The 21734-nt window shown below is 37.0% G+C and overlaps 1 protein-coding gene across 1 annotated transcript; it reads right to left on the bottom strand.

The window, feature by feature from the left end:
* Positions 1 to 625: 625 nt before the first annotated feature.
* Positions 626 to 14629, bottom strand: LOC145768099 (uncharacterized). The gene is made up of 6 exons (XM_082579573.1): positions 14482 to 14629; positions 13607 to 13819; positions 13247 to 13354; positions 1656 to 1763; positions 1057 to 1286; positions 626 to 883 (listed from the first exon to the last, which is right to left on the bottom strand). Exons 1-6 carry the CDS (start codon positions 14627 to 14629, stop codon positions 626 to 628), a joined length of 1065 nt encoding a protein of 354 aa, XP_082435699.1.
* Positions 14630 to 21734: the final 7105 nt, after the last annotated feature.

Here is a 21734-nt window from a genome sequence, read left to right as displayed (position 1 = left end):
AATGAGAAAATCTAAGGTTTTAGGGTTATATCTGCCTCGTAAGAGAAAGTTTGAGCTTAATGTTAGATTTACACTGTTATCCAGTGTTGTGTACTACCTGTAAACCTCATCTATAAACATGAAATTGCAAAGTACAAAAGTGAACATCTGCCAACAATCTTTACTGGATATACTTCCAAACTCAAAGAGAAATACACTACCATAACACAAGATCTTCTTAATAGAATAACTATTTTTTGCCAAGAGTTGAAACGAAGAAGTCAAGCTCTAGCCTCAAAGTGCAAGGTGGTCCAAAATTATGGAATGAAATCCCACACGAAATAGGCACACTTTCCAACGTCAAAGCCTTCAGTCATAAGCTAAAATTACATTGTAATGAACATCAGATAAAAATGAACATATTGTTTAACCTTAAAGTAAAGGCTTTAATCAACTAAACACAACGTGCGTTTTCTATTTCCTCCTTCAATGTGTTGAAATCACGTAGAGCAGAACTATCCAATGAGAAACTTGTGGCTTTCTTCAAATTCTGGACTTTGTCTGAAAATCTCGCAACCGATTTTGCGTAGTAGACGAATAAACCTAAAATACGCTTCAATGATTTCGCACTGGTTAGAGGTGGAAGCTACCTTAAAGGACGTAGTCTTTCTGGGTCTGGTTTGATTACACCGTTTCCAACGGTGTAACCAAGTATGCTTATTGTTGAAACAGATGAAATGATTTTCTTCTCGTTTAATGTTAAGTTCCTCTTTTTGATTGTCTGAAGGAATCGTGCAACATTTCTATTGTGTTCTTCTTGAGTGCCTCCCACCACTGTTATGTTATCAAGATAAGGAAATGTTGCCGTTAAGTTTGCATCCGTCACTACGTGGTCCATTTCTCTCTGAAATACGGCACACCATTAGTTATGCCAAACAGAATTCGTTCAAATTCCGATAATTTCCCAGCGGCCTCAAACGCAGTAAAACGCCTATCTTCTTCAGCTATACGAATTTGATGGTATGCACTTTTCAGATCAAAAGCGGAAAACACTTTATAATTGGCAAGATTATTTACCACGTCATCTATTCTGGGCAAGGGATAAGCGTCAAGTTCTGTAAACAAATTGATCGTTTGCGAATAATCTATGCAAAGACGATTTTTCTTGCTTTCTTCATCCTTCATTACCACCACTTGAGCACGCCAAGGAGAAATGCTGGGCTTGATTATTCCTTTAGAGTGAAGACGTGACACTTCAGCCTCTATAAAAGCTTGATCTTTCTTGTTGAATCTTCTCGACTTCACAGCTATTGGTTTGCAGTTTGGAGACAAATTTCAGAACAGCGATGGCACAGCAGCAGAAGCTGAAGCTAGAGCGCACAATCCTGATTGACGAGACACAACAAGATCCTCTTCGTTTCCTCCGTACTCAAATATAGCAGACTTAAGTCGACTTTAGAAATCTTGACCCAGCAGAATGTCACAACACAGATTGTTGAGAACTCACAAGCACACATCTGGATAATTACGTCGATTGATCATTAGGTCAGTCATGCAATGACCTACAACATTCCCTTTAAGGTTTGACGAAGCGATCGAAACCTGTAATGATAATTTGCTAGAAGAGTTGACTGGAAGCTTCAACGTTCGTGCTGTCTCGTTGTTTATAAAACTACAGGAACTGCCAGTATCAATTAAGGCAGATAATTCTCTCCCGGCAATAACAGCATTTAGCGTGGCATGAGACAAGCATTGAGGGGCTTCTTTGATCACACACAAGGCATCTGAATAGACAGAAGCAGATGTATCAGCAGTTTCTTTGGTTTTACATACTTTAGAAAAATGGCCCTTTTTGTTAAGCACACTAAGTCTCGCGCTGGACAATGCTTTCTGTCGTGATATGATTGACCACAGAGAAAACACAATTTCTTCGATTTGGTCATCGCCGAGGTTTCTTCGCGATTTACATCGTTTCGTTCTGTAGACGTTGGAGTAACTGCTCCTCCGAATTTTCTGTGCTATGTCTAACGTTCAAACTTGATTGAAAGCTGCAGTTAGAGTTAACGCATCATTCTCCAGAAGCCGTTGTCGGATTGTATGTGACAGCAGTCCATTTATAAAGGCATCACGGATGGCCTCTTCCCGATGTTGTTCAACCGACACATTTGTAAAGTTACAATCTTTGCTGAGTTTTTTAAGCAGTTGAAGAAATTCTTCAAGAGGTTGACATTGCTGTTGTCTTGTAGTTGCCAACAAATGACGAGCAAAAATCAAATGTGGGGTCTTCGAAAATAAATTATGTAAAATGCCAATTGCTCCATCGTACGCGTCACATTCATCAATGAATTCATAAACATTGTGTGAAACACAATTCACCAATAGCTTAAGCTTATTGACAGCCTGGCCAGCCTCACCCCGTTCCATTTCCTCGACAAAAACTCAAATGTCTTTCTCCAATGCTTCCACTCTTTGCATGCAGTAGGAGAGCTTGGGTCAAGGTCAAGGCGAGATGGCTTTAGTAGTTTATCCATAGTCTTGGTATCAGTTGATTAAATTGTAATGAACATCAGATAAAAATGTCAGTCTGCCCATCACAAGCACCTTACATATTATAAGATAACTGAATAACTAAAACAGTCCACAAACATCTAGCTGCACGTTCAGCAAGAAAGCAACAACAATAACAAAAACAAGAACTCAAGGATTAAACGCCGCGCCGACTAATCAGCTTGAAGCAGAGCACGTCATCAACCTGAAGCAACATAAAATTTCACAACATACATTATTTAAAAAAAGACGACAAACCAGTTCCCTACATGAAAAGCAACTTAGACTACCTCTACAAACAATTACGCTGTTTAAGTTGATTATATCAAACACTGACTTATTGCCGTTTATTGTTTAATGCCATTAGCCAATTCGAGTGCTTTCTTCAATCTATTTGTGTCTTCATTAATGACCAGTTGGGAGCAGATGACTAGACGACCAATTGGTCTTTCGCTGCTCCTGGTTAATCAGATTGAATTTGTTAACACTGAGTGTACTTATGCGTTCCTCTATGTTCATAAACTGTTTGTTATTGTGATGTAAGCTTATTGTGTATGGTACTATTATAGAATCTGATTGGCAAATAAAGTTATTTATCTTTCTTCTGGCTACTACAGCAGTAGGTAGCTATAACTGAGCAGTTAAGCTGAATTTTTGGTGTTCTGTAATTTGAGCCGCAGTTTTTGCCCGTTCGTGTAAGAGCTACTTTTAATAAGTTAATAGATCTTTGTCTGCTAATAAATTTTATACAAACATTGCCCTAAAAGTGTTTCCAGAAAGCATTATAATCCATTATTTGAGTGTAATATTGCAAAAATTTTCCGGGGGGGCATGCCCCCAGACCCCCTAAAATACGCGTGCCCTCGGCACGCTCTTACCCCCGAGTTTTATTGCTTCCCTTGCTTAACCTACCAGGATACGCCACTGGTGTGCTTGTTTATGGGCCAGAGGATCTCTTTGGTACCCGACCTCTCAAAGGCCCTGCTTCGTGCTCGCTTGTTTCTTTCTCTGTTTCTATCTACTGCAGTGTCAAATGATGCAACGTGAAAAATGATGCAACGGTGAATTCCAAAGTGGTCACAATTGAATACTATGAGTTTCCTAACGATTGCTATCACAATTGCAAAGTGTTAAAATCGGCGTAGAAGGTAACATTAAAAAGTTGTTTTTCAAGCTCAAAGGCTGGGGCTTAATCAACTAAGGTAACAAAGGGTAGAAGTAGGGCAGCAGCTACGTTACTGTGCCTCAGGATAAATTTTTATACTGCAGCTTCTCTGGTGGAGTGGGTGGGGCTACACTCGCCATGGCAACAGATATCACAATCGAACCAACCCGCGCGGCCATTATGGGAATGGTTATTGTTATCTTCTGGACTTTGTCCTGGTTTACAATATTTATCCATCCTTATTTAGAGGTAAACCCTTTGAATAAATATTGCTGGTTGTAAGCCAACGTTTCATCACGTACGTGTGAATGAAACGAAAATATTTTAGAATTTATAAATTGGACTTTTTCTTTCTTTATAAAATAAACTTCTTTGTTTTTTTATTTGTCTCGTTGTGTTCCAAAATTCAATCAATTTCAATCATTTTGCACGATGTCTTTCAATGATCTGATTATTAGACTAACATGAGGAATTGGCTACCACGTCTCTTAAACAGCCTAATTTTTATATTTTGATGGCTATATTTTACTTATTAACCTTTTCACAAGCCTATTCACTTCAACATGTCTTTAAAAATAGCGATGTGCTTTCAACGGACCAATACTAACTACAAAAATTCTAAATTAAAATAAGATGCAACTGTTGAATAGCTCACATCGAAGAAAGTAATTCAAAAATGCTATCAATTTCAGAACATTTTTGTTACCAGTGTTAAATAATTTCGTAAAATTTTTTGATTATTTTAAACTTTTAAAAGTTGATTAACTCTTAGATAGTAACCCTGATAAACACCCAAACTTTTCATGACTCAGTTACCAAAAGGGTTTGAAATTTGCTTTTTGTTGTTCCAGATTGCCCTCGGTGCATATGCGTTTACTATATGGATAGGCTGCACTATCATATTTTTGGTTTATTTCATCATCTTTCTACCTGAGACCAAAGGAAAAAGTGTTGAAGAAATTCAAGCCAGCCTCCTACGCAAAAAATCAAGCTCAGCAAAACCTTGCGTTGATATGCAAGCTCAAGAGAAGACTGAAATCACTTTTTAAAGAGCATTTCACAAACTTGTGAGGTTCTACAGTGTCTTTTTCTTTGCTGTGGGAGCAAATTATTTTGTCACTGATAACAATGCCATTACATTTTGCTGCATTCTAAATGCTCACACAGTTTAGCACACAGTTTCGCAAAGTACAATGACATACTCGGCAAAGACCGTCAGACTTTATATTTTACCAACAGATAGCCTTGACCACCTTAAACCTTGGTCAGACTAAAGTTGCATTAGGCTGATCCTGATAAAAAATGTCAAGTTATATCGAACGCTCCCTTTCCCAGTAAGAAAATCTTGCGTGCGCCACTGAGCGTACGCTCAATACGCGTGGTTCATTGGGTTAATTAAGCAAACTATACGTCGTCTACGTAAAACATTATATTATGCGACGTCGAATGTTATCACATTTTTTTGTTTACAATTAAGTTACAAAATCTATCCAGACGAGCAAACTAGTTGTTACAAACTAAAACATTGTCGTCAATGCCAGCTGAGTATGATAGGCTAATCTTGCACAGCATGACTTCCACAAATGGGCGTTTTTTCAATTATTTGTTTTCGTTTCGAAAAAAAAAATTCGATTGGCTTCCCTTTGGACAAAATCCTGCGTACGCCACTGTCTGTTCAAATAAAACCTTTATATTTTGAAAATGGGTGATACCTTGCTATTTCATATGTTCGAAGACGAGTTTTTAACCTTATTTGTTAATTTCATTAAATATTTACGGAATAGACTACTGTAAACGCTAACGTACACTAAACAAGCTGAGATTCGATACAAATACCAGTAAACATAGGTCCCTTGACACGACTGTCTTTTTGATATGGCAATGACTATTAGGCTGGCAATAATAAAAGAGCTATATGAACTTATTTGGATTCTTCAAGCGAATTTCAAACTATAACAAAAATTGAAAATTTTTATTACTTAGTTGATTTTTTAAATAAAAAAAGCAACTAATTTAATATCCTGACGTGATAGATAGAGCAAAACCGATTTGAGATTCGGAATCAGCACCCCAAATTACACTCAGAATGGATATTCACATCTCAGTTCCAGACAAGTCATATTTTTGTGGCGCAGTGTAATTTCAGTCACCACCGTGATTGACTCGCAAACATATAACATCTAACAACCACGGATAAAATGAATGACCGCATTGATCTAAAATTTTACCATAGATATATTTTGTTACAAAAAAATGTAAGTGGTTTTGCTGAAACGTGATCAAATCGCTATAAACTTGAGCTGTTTAAGGTAAATAGAGCAAAAGACATTTGTCGTATGAGAATTTTAACTCAAAAAGAAAATTAATGCAATCGAATTATGCAACTGAAGCAGAAACTTGAAATAGGACCTACGCAGCATTTTACCTGAAACACTACTACGCGATGTTGAGGACGATTCCTATCATTTTATGTTTTGCTCCTTTTCTATTAACAATTATTTTTACCCGAACCGATGTGACAGTTGTGTGCAACACTTCGTGGTTGATGTCTCGTTGGTTGGTTGGTTTGGTTGGTTTGGTTTGGTTTTGAATCTTTGTCCTCGGACTGACAAAGCCTTGATAGGTTATTCCTGGTAGTTTCGCATACCGTACTTGTAGAACCTTTTGACGCAGGGCCGGTTACCGAGATTGGCAGAGTGAAGTTTCCGATTGTTGAAGTTTTGTTGTTCTATTCACTAGGTGCCGCTGAATGGAGAGCAGTCCTGAAATGCGTTGCTCAAGCGCACACCCCGAGAGTCGAACCAGCGCCGCATGATCTTGAGCCGAACGCGTAACCACTGACCTAACGCGGCTCGTTCTTTCTTTTAGTGTGGTGTCCGGTCACGCGGTGGTGGTAAGAAAACTTTAGTTTAAATTGCTTGCTTGCTATTGGTCAGTTACTGTTAAAATTATACTGTTTGCCACTTGTTAACTATTCTTTTTCATATTACAACATTTATGCCGACTGTAGGTTATGCTTGTGGTGAGAGTCAGGCTAGACTGATAGGTTAGTGATAAAACTCAGCCATCCATCGAGCGGGATGCTACACACGAAACTATTGTTCATATATCTTTACCAAATACTTTATATGCAAGGTTTCTCATTTTGCACTTCATGACTTATTCTGCGTTGTGACATCCTGCATTTCATATTCTTAAAGCCAAGTTGGCCTTGTTATATTAAAATGATTAGTCTCAACACACTGTGAAAACTATAGCCTACTAGATTTAAACTAGCCACCAGTAAACAATATATCGGTTAGGCCTATTCAAGCAGATAGTACGCCTGGGTCGACAGCTACCTAGTTTTGCTTCTTACAGTATTCCAAGTAGGCCTAAAAACAAACAAAAAATACATAGGCTACTTTTAAGCAGGCAAAATCTAAAAATATTCATACCACCCACGAATTTTTTACTTTTTGTTCTGTTACAGAAAAATTCTTGGCTATGTTGTCTGTTATCAGAACATAATTTATGCTTTTCCCTCGGCTTGAACAAAAAATATTAATATTTGCATTGATAAAGAAAAATAGCTAATAACTTATGCAAGAAAGCCATAGTGGCAATAAAAATATAAAAAAGTTTAAATATTGTACACAATGGATGTGGGTGACATCCCAACCAACGAGAATAAAGATTTTACTAATACAGAAACTCATACAATACAGTTATCTTTAAAATTAATACGGTCTGCACGTCGCAAAACAATAAACTTTTACTCCACTGCTTTTGAACTTATCAATTTCCGCTGACAACTAAAACATAAAAACATCTCATGTGACCGAAAGACGATAGTGATATCATAAAAGCGTTTGTAGGCCTAAATATTTGATTGGTAACAATATTTAAAAAAAAGTCAACTTGATTAGTGACGTATTCTTTGCATGTCTTTGATATTTCTTTAACTTGCATTCAAGTTTCCAAGACAGGAATGTATCAAACGCATGAACTTAAATAACCCGGATTTCTTACCCTTCATCCTACTTGATAGTTTATAATTCAGAAAAACTTAAAACCACGCATTCAATCAAATTCATTAAAACCATGTTATGTCTACATGTGTTAGTCGTCTACAGTTCATGCTCATCACTAAGAGCACCACAAGATTCTGTCTTTCTTGCCAAAAATAGGCTGCTTCCGCTACTTCTCCTGCTACCTTTTTTTAAACAGACACAGAAAGCACTTTGTGACGTCAAAAGGACCTTGAAAACGAATGATATCATTCGTTTACACTTCCATTTCAACGTCGTTATGATAAACATGTCGTTTGGTGAGATTTATTGTTACGCATCTTTCAAAAACATGAGCATTTCAAAATGCGAGTCGCCGAGTCCTGCCGGATTTGACTTCAGCACGTCTTTTCTAAAGGAAAAAAATCTCTCCACCGCAGCATTGGAAGGAATGGGGTGTTGTATTAATAAAGATACGTTATCAATCGGCACTAGGGAAGCTCAAGAACTTGCTTTTGTCTGAAAAAAGGCCTCCACAATGGATTTTTCTTCGTGACGACGTGTCTTGCGGTGGTACCAACACACCAAAAAAATTCATCCTTAGAGTCGTGACTGGTGTTGGTGTCACTCTGGTCGGTATCAACGTGGCTTGATATTTCCCGCAACAGTCGAATTATTTCTGCCTTGATTTTTTCATAAAAAAATACCATAAACCATAAAAAATGTTACCATAAAAAATATCCTCAAAAACGAGTATTTTTTTTTCACTTTATATTGAAAAGTAATGGGAGTGCGACTGAAACAAATGTAGCGTCTCTTCGCTACAGCCACATTTAAAAGTGTTGCGCTGCTATACTGCAGCCGCTACTCTAACAAAAATGTAGCGGCGCTACGGCTACCAAAAAGTAGCCGAGCTGCAGAAATAGTGCGCTACTGCCCACCTCTGTAGAGAAGCGACTATTGCGTTTCGTGAATCGTAACGGTATGCGTATTTACAATATGCAGGTCGCTGCAGCAACCACGTGATATTTTGAGCGTCTTTCTCAAAACTTTGTGAAAAGTAAATTAAATGAGCTACTGAGTAGACGCAATATAGCATAATGGTTTGGGAGGTAGTCGTTTTGATGACGTGGGTTCGATGCCCACCATTTCCATTATTATTTTTTCTTTTATTACCAAACAAAGTTCAGAGCAAGAATCAATTCTCTGTCTTTGTGCTAGAAGGGTCACAAAGACTGTAGTCAGTTAGTTCATAGGGGAAATAGTCGTCTCTCTAAGGTGTCTATCGGTCGAAACAGTCCAACTGCTGCATCGACCTGAAGATTACAAATAAACTAACGGCATGGCCTGCACGCTAGCCATTAGGACTGTCCAATCAACAAATTGTCCTTCGACATCCACTCGTAGCAAATATTGACACCGCTAAATGTATTTTCACACAGCTGTTTCGAAAATTTATTTCACCTCGGTTTTTGCAGCGCATAATGACTAGTATTGTATTGTCACCAATTTCAAGGTAATCTCTAAAAAAGTTTTTTTTCCCTATTTTTGAAGTTTATTTTAACGCCAATTCCGAAAAACAATGGTCCTCGTCAAAGCCGTGTTAACCGCCCGTGTCCTCCTACCGGTGGAGGGGGGGGAGCACGGCTGTTTTAGTCTGTTTAATGTGTTTTGGCTGTTTAAAAAAGACAAAAGATGCTACAGAAGCTCGGTAATAAATAGCTAAGTCATGCAAGCACGTAACTGCTTTTCAACCCCGGCCGAGGTTCATCTTGGTCTATAGGTCCACCCACATTTAGTTCGTGCAGCGTTTTTTAGGATTGTAACTTTACATGTAACATTTGATAGGTGTGTAATTTTTTTTCTATTTTTGCGATTTCATTTTGCTTGCTTTGTTCGCTCAACCACCTTTTATTCACTTAGCGGCCTTGAGCATGTGAGTTTCAGACACAAGTGCTCACTTAGATAGACTAGTTCACTAACAACTGAAGATTTTCAGTGTTAATTTAGATAGGCTATAAGGTGAAAAAAATGAAGTGTGCTTTGAAAATACTAAGCGAAGCAAAGGTGAAGATACGTTAGATCTGAGGACCTGCGGCCCGCGGCCGCATGCGTCCCGTCAAAGAATTTTGTGCGGCCCGCAAAACAATTTGACAATCGCTCATGCATTAAAGGCAAAAGACATCTCAAAGATGTTTTATGCCTTCACTGGTACACCTTTCCTTTGCTATTTTCTTGCCCTATACACTAACTTTCAGGGTTTAAAGTTACAAATTTTTTTATAATTTTTTTATTTTCAAACGCTTCGAAAATTAAGCTGTCTTCATTATCAGTGCAAGTACTATTGCTCTATCCTTTTTCTCAAGTTAATTTGTTTTTATTTTTTACTGTTGTATGTTTCGATTCTGTGTAAGATTTTCAACTGTATGGGTGTTATTACTATCATCTGCCGTTTGTTACTTTTCATGAATAATATCTTGAGTCGCTTTTAAAGGGGCCAAAACAAGATTATATTTGTCAAAAGCTTCTGGGGCTTGACCCAAACACTCTTATACAACTTTACTTTTTCGGACGTAAAGTTTTGCATTGTCCATTTGTCTTATAAATTTGGCTTTGTTAAACTCCGGTCCTTTTCCAACTATTTTCCAGAGTTGCTAGTGCATTGTCGGCATATTTACTATTTCTTTCTAAAAAATGTTTGAGTTGTTTACTCTTTGCTGCAGTTATGAATGTGAATTTTTTTCCTTATCTTGAAAGAGTTTGCGGCCGTAATCTAACGATTTTTAGTCCTATTTGTGTAATACCATACATTTAGTCACACAAACAAATTTGGTTTTAATTAAGTTTTAAGAAGTTACATAACCTAAAACACAATAAGGTTAACTCACAAAACTCAGCAAACAACACTTCTACTAAAGGTTAAACTAAACAAAGCCACTGCAGCTCAGTATGCAAGACAGAACTCAACTGTGGCAAACAAAGTAAGCGTACAAATTAATCAGCGTCAGCGCAAAGCGCTTCAGGAGAGAAACGTCCGAAATCTAGTACCGCAATTTGTAAGGGCTATCACTAAACATAAGAGCCCACTAGTGGGTTTCCTAATGAAAAGGGGTCCAGATGGTGCTCACGCGGCCCTGGTCCTCGTCCTCTCAAGGGCAAGTTCAGAAAGGATTCCTGTCCAGTCCTTTTTTTTATTCTTTTCTCTTATACCTCAAAATTTCCTTGATTCCATTTTGATAATTCTTCAATTGGAAATGATCATACAATATACAAATTATACGTAGCATCAGTATGCTGTGAAATTGTACATGACGTTAAGTTGGTGAATTGCAAACAACGCTAAATAACATTTGGAACCTATGACTTACCAAGCAAAGAATATAACCGCTGCGGCAATAGCAAAGTACTGCATAACGTGTTTGGCCAAGTGCAAGGTGGCCTGGCTTATTGTAAATAAGACCAAGGATATTATTTGACCGGTGCTTGCACATAAAATCACTTTTCTTCCTCCATATCGGTCGATGAGCTTAGACTGTAGAAATAACTTAGATTGAGGAAATTATTCACAATAATAAACACGTCAAATTGATGACTTATATTAATATATAGGTTCAAGGAGGAAGCATTTAGCTTTAGACCAGCAATAATTTGAGGGGCCTGGAAGCTTATAAGGGCTCTGGAAATTGGTCAAACACCATATATTACTTTGCTGCAGAGCATTTGCATCAATTCTACTTTATTAATCCTGCTGTTAGGGTAAACACTGCATACTTTCTTGACAATTATAGTATTTCTTTCCTTAGGTAGTTTCTAAGGTGACTTCATTTTTTTGGTGTTTTTATTTTGTTTTGAGGCCAAGGATGCCATTAGTACCGGCCTTGTTTGCAATCGCAACAAACCTGTACTTAGACGTCATCGGCTACTCGCACACTTACGCGTTGTAAAGAGCGAAGTAACGCAATAGAGCGAAAAGCCAGATAATAATTTTGTGAAAAGTTGGTTTATTTTAAATATCTTCAAATTGTTGAATTGTTGGTTGTCTGGTTTGATCAACTGATGCACAAGAACCCAGAGAAAAGTTACATTTCTTTTATACAGTAGTGTGGGTCATCTTTCTTATAGTTCACCGGTCAAAACCAATTCAATGTCATTAAGTAGTACAAACAATTCAAATGAAAATTTACCCCAACTACAGCCATTATGAATTGAAGGGCAAACATCCCAATTGTTCCATAGGTTGCGTTCTCTTTAGCTATTCCAACACCAATAAACATTCTATGCGAGTAGAGAAAAAATTGTTTGCTCCGCAAATCATCAGATTGGTGGCAAGGCAAAGACAAGCCACCAGCTGTAGTTTACGAAAAGAGCAGGAGCTTAATAATAAACACAACTTGTTTTACTCCCGTTGGGTGCAAAATAACGTCGATAAAATCTCCATAATTTTAAGCAAACTGTCGCATTTCTTTCGGGCTATGCTTATCGAACCCTTCGCATAAAAGATTTTCAACCATTCAGTTCCTTGAAAGATTGAATATACAAGAATCAATATTTCATTGCCACATGTATTGTGCTAACAACTGATAAAAAAATAAGCCATAATAATCAAATTACAAATTTAACTTTGGAAGTTATTTTGGTTTTCAGACAAGATTATCAGAAGGCCATGTGTGTGTCGAATGTATTTTCGCTTCATCGAATCCGGTACTTCTCCGAAACAATATTTGAGGCTGCTTTCACATACGATATCTTACTTTTGGAAAAAAAGAATAGTGTATGGTTTTCCAGTATGCAATTCTCGGAGCTGGGACTACTATCGTGGTATGTGAATGGAGTAATGTCATATTGAAACTTTGGCTTTTGACAAAGAAATCCACAAAAAATGAATGCTTTTCAACATTGGTGCTACTGAAGAATATGAAAAATATCAACAACAAAAAACACATAAAAATGAACAAATTAGAAACAGAATTGAACTGCAAGGCAGATGGAAAAATGATTTAGCGAAATAAAAGATAAAATCTTTGGTACGTATCTTGCGAAGATCAGCAGGACAGCTATGTCAAGTGGTTGTTGACTGTATGGTGCAAGGGAAGGAGGCGAGCTTAGAGAGGTGATGTAAAACAGTGGGCTGACTCGTCGAACATCGAAGAGACAAAGAGGAGAGCAGATGATCTCGATGTGGAAACATGTCACAGTTAAAGTTTGACTCTGTACATGATGATGATACGACTCAATAATAAACTCCCGAAAGGTGATGAACTGATGGTACAATATAAATGCAGTTGGAAGTCCTGCAGTATGATATTTGTTTTTTGTAATGCATAAGCACGACCTTAAAAAGTTGTCAAGCAGAAAACATAAGTGTAAAAATATTAGAAAAAAATTTATTTGAGCGATGCTCATTTATTCCAACGACTACTACTGCATCAATCCATTTATCAATGCACAAAGAATTAGAAAATTAGTTTGGTAAATACAGAAATAATTTTACACTCATTCCAAATCACAAAAAAATGTAAGAAAACTTTCCCGCTAAACCTGTATTGCTTTGTCTTCACTACTTTACATATATCCACTATGTTGCATCCTTTTATCTCTCCTTGCGTTGCTTCATATTCTTTCTCTAAATCATCCTTCAACATCACAAGATTGGTTAATGATCTATTAGTGAATTCTACGTAAGTGAAACAATAGGAACTTTAACGAAAATTCATGAACACAAAAAAGAATAATTCGCATTGTCTATCACACCCAAGCCATAGTTAAATCAAACTTCTTATTTATTAGAATGTTTACTGATAACTCGTGTGTGTGTTTGTGTGTGTGTCTTTGTATTATGTTGTTTGCGTTGGTTTGTATTTGTTATTGCATTAATAAATTGTCAGCCACTGTATTTAATCCATCTGTGTCATTCTTCAACACTCACCCTCGAGTGCCGCAACAAGCCCTCTCCCCTCGAATATGCAGCCAACACCTGTATAATGTGAAAGACGTAGGCAAGCCAGTTCATCGCTTACTTTTGGATGTGCCAGAATGGAGCCAAATAAAAAACCGGAATTATTTCCAATTCCCATAATTCCTTGTCGCATCTTTTGCTTTCTCTTCATGCTGATCTCAGCAATCATTATTGGGGTAAGATCTGTCGGTGATAATTAAATACGGCTGTTAGCTTCAAGTTTCAAAAATTGCACATTCAATGCAAAAAGTAGGCTACAGTTAAAGATAAGTGAAAGAAGCAAAAACGCTCGTAAAAACATTGTACTTTTAGTGGCAGTATGGTCATGTACAATAGGTAAAGCTGGGATTCATCTAGCGAAGTATTGAATAAGTAAGTTTGGTTAAATATATTGTAAATAAGAATTTAATGAATATTTTTACAAATTATGTATACCACAAAATTACCTAGATGTAAATGCTATCAGACCACAATTGTGAAGAATCTACAAACAAATAAACAAAACAGCATCAAGAAATGATGCTCAGCTCACGGGTGTATGGTGATTGTGGAGCAAGGTGCCTGAAGCATTTTATTCAACGACACCTTGTCAATGTTATGAATTCATTTTCGGGCATAGAACTTTAACAACAAGCAAGAATCGCACGCTGACGTTATAAAAAGATTTGCTTCTACTTTAAACTTTATAAAAGTATGCGACACTACCAAGAGAAACCTTCAGAAGAAACTATTTCAGTCTTCTACGTCTTCTCACTTCAACACAATACTGTACGTATCTTTCTTTACAGCACGTTTTCGTTTCACTACGGACTTTTCTTCCATTACCAGCTAAATTCAATGCTTACTGTATGCGCCTCCAAACGGCACGCCAGCCAAGATGCGACTAATGATGAAGACCTCGTACGAACCAGATAACCTCCCAACCAAAGCAACTAAGATGATTGCAATCAAGTTGGTGATGTGAAACGTCTGCATCAATCTCTTCCTGCTCATAGATCTAAGTAAGGGCTTGACCGACAAAGATTCAATAAATCCTCCTAAGATCATTGCTGAGAGCGTCATAGAAAGAAGACTGATCCATGTTGATTCCGGTAAAGATTCGTTGTATCGATTTTGCAAGATGCAATGCTTGCGATAAAACTTAATTCAACTATCGCTTCAGAGAAACTGTTAAGTCCACCTATTTTTTTTACTCTGAGAGTTCCATAAAAAAACCTGCTCTCTCTAATCACACAAAGTTGCTAGATGGTGTTATCTCAAGCAGTTTAATTTTCGTTTTCTAATACTGGACATATGAAACTTTTGGACACAAATTAATATTTACCTCTATCAAACTTTAACGGACTAGAAGCATTCCTAACTGGATAATTATATCATAAATGACAAGCCAAGACAAATGCATGCATTGTTGTGATGGCTGTCAAGTTGAAAACGAGTCGAAGCCTCGTCTAACTGTCCATCTGCTGACACAAGTACGATCACATCCTATGTGCAGTATTGTATAAGAATCAATAAATTTACAGGTTTAGTGTTCGATTCCTTGTCCAGTGTAACTTCTTACGTTTTTGGTAACGAAGCATGCATATAGTTATAACATATCGAACGTGATGTAATCGACCATCGATTTGTTCAGTGGGGTATATGAGCTTCAGCTTATCATTGGCACGGATTATAACATTACCAAAAATGCATATACTTGGTATGTTTTGTTGAAAATGTCTTGTAGAATTGGCGAGAGTGGATTGAATATGACGAATTGACTACCGCATGCGAATGAAAGCATCAATGAGATCAGGATCATGGACATTTCGCAAAAATTTGAATTTTTCTGTGAGCAAAAGAAGGTTTTCGTATTTGAATATTTGATGACAGTGCTGACGTAATAATGCAGTAAAAGGGGAGGAGAATGGTCAAACATTTTATGACGTCGCAGAAACGATAAGGTCATCAGTGCAATCATGTGGCCTATATAGCGTAGCGACTAGAGATGTAAATGCAAAAAAACGAACCGTTTTTTTTTTTTAAAAAACGTTTTTTTTTTTTTTTAAAACTTGGGTCAAAAAAACACTCGTTTTTTTTTTTTTTTTTCATATTTTTCTGGAAAAGTTGCATTTTTTTTACAATTTGCAGCTTAGTTTCATTATAGTGCTCTTGAAAAACATTAAACTAGTAAAAATGTTTTTTTGGTTGTGCTGAAATTACTAAGTGTTTGTGCTTGGCAGCAGCATATGTTTTTTGCATAGTCCTACGTTGTGTCGCTTTCTTCTTCATTCTCAGGCATGTTTGTGGCAGTAGACCTGACAAACATTGAATTAATGCAATTTGATACATGACATAATGTAGATGAGTTAATCTCTTTTTCCTTTTGTGGAAGTTAGCCTACGATGTTAGTATACCGGTACTGGTTATTCTTGTACACACTCAATGGGTTGACGAAATTTTGGCAAAAACAAGACGGCAGTATTCAGAACACACATTACCTTGTTTGTGGTGATTTACTAATGCAAGCTATTGCCAATTATAGCTTGTTTAAACATGTTTTTTAACTGATAGCTTAACAACGATGTATATGTTTTATAAATGTTGAAACAAAAGTATTCTTTTCGTGTGTTGTAACTTTTAAGGTCTTAGACACTTTGTCATTGATGCTTCTTGCAGATCGTTTGTGACATAATGCAAGAGATCTTATCACTGATATTTTTAGCTGTCAAAAGTAAGTGCATTTGTCAGAAAAGGTTTAGGTTAATGTTCCTGTCAAATGCCCACCACCCATGTTGACTATTGCTAGTAACTACCAACCCTGAATGAAGAAATTTTTCCTTTAAAGTGAAGTTTTTCAGCACTGCTCAGTGTTCACATAGTGAATAAATGCTTCATAATACTTTTCCTGACAAGTATAGAGTTTTACCCATATTCCCGCAATGCAGGATAAAAATACAAAACAAACATCAAAAATGAAAACTTATTTTATTTGGGAACTAGGCCTACTACTTTTTGAGATAAAAAGAAATTGACCTCTTGTCGTTACGCACCAATAAAACCATAATGCGTAACTATAACTTTTTTTTTTTTTTGATAGAGGAAAGATTGACGAAAAGTTTGGCAAAAGCAGAAAAGTGCTGAAGTCTCAAAGTCCTGCAAACTAGTTCAAATTGCATGGATTAAGTGCAACCATACTTCTTTTAAACATGTCTATGACAGCACAATGGTGTGATCAAGGGAAACAAACATGACTATCACATCACAAAGGAGTATTGAACCTCTGCATGGATAATAAAAAAATCAAAATGTTTCCATCTTTCACTACATTTAAATGTGATTTGGGCTAAAAGTTGGGACTTTAGCACTACACTGCTTTAAAAAAAAAATGGCTTTTTCAAGTTACGCATCGTGGTTTTATCGGTGCGTCACGACAAGAGGTTAATTTCTTTTTATCTAAAAAAGTAGTAGCCAAAACTTGTTGTTCATAAACAGATAGTTCACCTAGAAAACATGGGAGTAGAGCTAAAAATTATCCAAATATGTTGAGCGGTTCTTGAGATATTGCCGTTTTTCTATTGCTCTTTATCTATGAAGCCACCTAGTGGCTAAGGTTGTTTCACTTATAACTCGAGAACCGCTTGTGTGGTTTTCATCAAGTTTGCACCAAATGCACATCAACTGGAACAACCTCTTGATGTTGTACTGGAAAAGGTGTGGTGTGCTGGTGAAAAGTGCCTTTGTGAAGCAGAGAAACAGGACATTGACCACCTGGTCCTAACATGCCCATTAACCAAAATCCCAGGTGGTTTCGAAACTGTACACGAGTGTGGTACTGCATTTAACAACTGGCTGGACCAAATTACAGACAATACTTGAGATGTGCCAACCATAGGACACTGTTACTACTATTTGAGACGATGAGAAATTTTTATGGCTCGTGTGTTGAGACTTGAGATCTACAAAATTGCAATGAAACAATATAGCCTACCAGACATATAGTCTGATTTGAAATAAGTTATACGAGTTATGAAACTGTTTGTTTGTTGAAAGAGACGCTATTACAATGCGTTTACCCTAATTGCTGCATATTGTGCATATTGTGACATTTTATGTCAAAATAGGTAAAAAAAACAAAAAAAAAACGAATAAAAAACAAAAAAAACGATAAAAAACAAAAAAAAACTAGCTCGTTTTTTTTAAAAACAAAAAAAACTGTTTTTTTACATCTCTAGTAGCGACATATTTCGAGTTACATAGTGGGATAACGAAAAGCAAGAAACTAACACAGCGTGACAAAACGGCATTTGTTTTTGTGGTGACTGCAAACTAGGCTACCAGAAAATGTTGAAAATGATACCCAGCTTTATTTCCAACGTTTGGTCAGTTTGCACGACTGACTTTATCTAGACAACTGCAACATAAAAAACTACCTGTTTTAACAGCAAAATTTCACACCAGAAGAATTCTGATTAACCCATTAAAAGCCGTCACAAGTTCCCATTGCTCTTTATAGGAAATATTTCAGCCACAAAGTTGTATTGTCATAACTTTTGAATTAGTTTAAAAAAATTTGATAATTTTTGCTTTTTTGATGCATTTGTTTGTTTGCCTTTTAAAAGGACACCAGCCACATAGTCAAATATAAATCTCGCGATACCTTAACATAAAAAGGTGTTTGTTTCGGTAGAAATTTGTCAGATCTTTCTTGAAGGACGTTTCAAAGTTATTGTATGAACATATTGTATTCACGATAACCATCGGCGTAGCTAGTGGGAGGGTGTTTCCCCATTAGGCAGTCCCCCCCGGGCGGAAGCTTGTGGCGGCAGAATATTTTTAAGCCTAAACGAAAAAGCATAGTAAAAATATTTTTTGAAACGGATTTGGCTCGAATTCTATTTGCTGGTTCCAACTTTACGCGTTCAGGGGTGCAAAGTCATGGTCCGCCGCGGGCGGCACAAACCATAGCTATTAGCTATACGCCACTGACAGTTGTCGGCTCCAGCTCGTGACCGAGCATTGGTTTCGTCATCAAATCAAATTTGGCTTTGGATGGTGATGTCATATATGGCTTTGGAGGCCAGTGTATGATGAAAAAGACGTGGGCAAAAGTCACATTGTATGGGGGGTATGGATTGTATGGAGGGAGGGACGTGGTAGTTTTAGCTTTTCTAGTATTCGTTTTTCTTGGGCTTTTTGTATCCTTTTTTTTTCGAAAATTTCCGTGCCTTTCTTAGATCTTTTTTTCCAGAGTAATCTGTCACTAGCAAGGTTTTCCCATGAATCTAGATCAATGTTTGCATGGTTGAGGGAGACTTTCAGCTGATATTTGTATCTCATTTGTGGTCTTCTGGGGGGGTTTCCTGTCTCTAGTTGTCTCTCTTCGTTGTCCTTCTCATGACATGTCCTGGCCAGCGAAGGCAGTGTTGCAATATGGTGGCTTCTGAACTGGGCAACCTAGCGCGGGATTGCATCTTTGGTGAGACAATCTTCCCAACGAGTGCCTATGCATTTGACCCAGTTTCCTCTGCTGAAAATTTTCAAGACGTTTGATGTCACGGCGGTATAATGTCCAGGTTTCACAAGCATAGAAACCAAAAAAATGTGGCCATGTGGCCGATGTTCTTTTAAAAGGCAACAATAAATATAAAGCAAAATAAACAAATAAAAGAAGCAAAACCTTACACAGATTAGAGTGCAGTAGGAAGCACAATATTATAGAGTGTCAAACTATGAAGAAACATAATTCATATCTATTACCAATAGGCAATAAAACGTGCATGTTCCTCCTCACTTCACTTCACCGGGCTCTTCTCATTTTTCAACAATTTTCAAACTTTTACAGAATTCAGAAAAAGTACGTTGTTCGCAAATATTTATCAACACCTTCCAAAACAGACCCTAAATAACTACTAGCAAGTCCAAAATGATTCAATCAAAATAAGATGATGCAATACTGATGCATTCAATACGATGTCCTTTTAAAAGAACACTGGCCGTAAATGGGTTAAATGGTCGAAGATATTTACTAAATACGCTAATTTGGAGACCTAACTGTAATCGCAAAAAAATCACAAAATTCTTCTTGCTTTTCAAGGCTGACAAAATAGAGCATTTTATCCTTTAACTCATATACAGTAGCCTACTCGTGACAATGCTTTTCCACCCGACAACCATCTTACTTCGGTATACAACAAAAGATGAGCATAGTTCGCTCCCATTTCCTTACAAAGCTTGGCAAATAGACGTGATTTAAGTGGTTTATTTGGAATTTTGATGTACCGGTAGCTGACCATTTTGACAACTTTATTTAACACTTCTTTTACATTCTGAACCTAATGCTTTTCAGCCAAGAACTTCGCGATGAAGAAAACAGCGTGTTGTTATAATATCACTATTTTGCCTTTTTGCTAACGATAAAAATTTTTTAATTGACCCAACCATCGATGGAGCTCCATCAGTGCAAATTCCTACACACTGTTTCCAAGATAACCCCGCTTTTTTCAGATACTTATTCAAGTGTTGAAAATATCTTGACCGGCGGTAGTTTCTGTAAGTACTTTGCAACAAAAAAACTGCTCTGTAATCTTTTCATTATTGACATACCGGATAAATGCCAGCAACTGAGCTTGTAATAACTTAATACGCACTGAAACTCGGTTAGACTTAGAAATAAATAAATTCCGCACTTAAAGTTAAAATAAAGAATGAGCCACAAAATTGCAATATCTCAATATCTCGCGGCACCCTTGAGCATTGCAATTGGCACCCCAGGGTGCCGCGGCACCCCGGTTGGGAACCACAGCTCTACAGTAAAAAGTTGTTCATGGCAGCTTTGCAAACTTGTAGACGCTTGGAACTACTGACGCAGGTCCAGTGACCAAGATCAGTAGAGTGAAGTATCCGATTGTAGAAATGTTGTGGTTAATAAATTTGTCCGAAAGCAGGCGTAACAGCTTGTAAGCTAAATAAGGCCTTTGTGCCATGCAATTTGGCAGCTGTTACGCCTGGGAAGACTGCGCGGGGCTTTCTTTCTGTCCTCAAAAAGTCATCGATGTTTGGGTCAAACGTTATTTTTATGTGCGGAAGATTTTCCCAGTTTATAGCTTGATGATTGAGCCGGCGACAATATAGTTTTTTTCAGATTTTTGAGATCTCCAAACTCTCCAAGTCTTGCAAACAGAAAGAAACCGTTTGCAATCAGGTCTCAAGAAGAGACAGTGAGAACTGCTAAAAAATATCTTCCAAAACCAAAATTATCCGCTACCATACAGTTCATTACAAAAATATCCAATAAAATAATAATTTTTGGGTGGCATTACTGTGAATTATAATTTACTGTAGATGCTGTCGCTTATCGTTACAACGTACAGCTAAAAGTGAGGCGGAGCCTATTATGACGTGTCACATGCTGTAAGTTTCTTCACTTTTATATCATCACTAATTTTTTTGTAAATGTTTTTCATCATACTTTTACTTTTCCTCTTGAAAGCAGAATCTAATCTGTTATTCCATACAAACCTAAACGATTATAATAATTATTACTCTTGTGTGTCTTTGTAGGTCTATAATTAGATTTCACAAGCAAAGTTAAATGATTCCATGCACGTACTACTACGAAAGAAAATCTTGTTCATTGTTTCCTATAACTTTTGAATTTCAAAAATGCGGTTAGTTTATAGCAAAATGATCATCTTTGATTTAACTGCTAAGGTAAAACCAAAATAATTTTCAGTTTTATAATGTTCCTAGCATTTGGTGATTTGCCATTAAAAGCATGAAATATAGGCAGGCTAGACACTTTGGCCTGTCAATTCTTAATAAGACACACTGACACATGTCATCCAATCAGAACATGTTTAAGTGACTACTGTCCAGCTGTGATCCTTCTAGCACTCAGCCGGAGAGTTGATCCGTGCTTTGAACTTCGTTTAGTAATTACGAAGGAAAAAAAAGTTATGACAGAAATGATAATCTAACAAACGTTATTGAAATGGATTCCTCAGCTCTAACCCTCTACGCTACGATACCTGCAGCGGAACGTTCACTTATTTTTAGTTTTGGAACTGTTTACGTTTTTTTCCTGTTCTTCCTCTAACTTCGATTTACGAATGACGTC

This window comes from Aplidium turbinatum, chromosome 1 (assembly GCF_918807975.1).
Source record: "Aplidium turbinatum chromosome 1, kaAplTurb1.1, whole genome shotgun sequence".
Lineage (NCBI taxonomy): Eukaryota > Metazoa > Chordata > Ascidiacea > Aplousobranchia > Polyclinidae > Aplidium > Aplidium turbinatum.
The sequence above is the reverse complement of the archived record's forward strand: the minus strand, read 5'-3'. Positions and strand labels throughout refer to the sequence as shown.

What these genes read in the sequence shown, in the direction of transcription:
- LOC145768099 (XM_082579573.1), bottom strand. Translation starts at nt 14,629, where the DNA reads ATGAGCAGGAAGAGATTGATGCAGACGTTTCACATCACCAACTTGATT. An exon ending in GCTTGTTGCGGCACTCGAGG is followed by an intron (nt 13,355 to 13,606) that starts GTGAGTGTTGAA and finishes TCACTTACGTAG; the next exon opens with AATTCACTAATAGATCATTA. An exon ending in ATGCAACATAGTGGATATAT is followed by an intron (nt 1,764 to 13,246) that starts GTAAAGTAGTGA and finishes CTGTCTATTCAG; the next exon opens with ATGCCTTGTGTGTGATCAAA.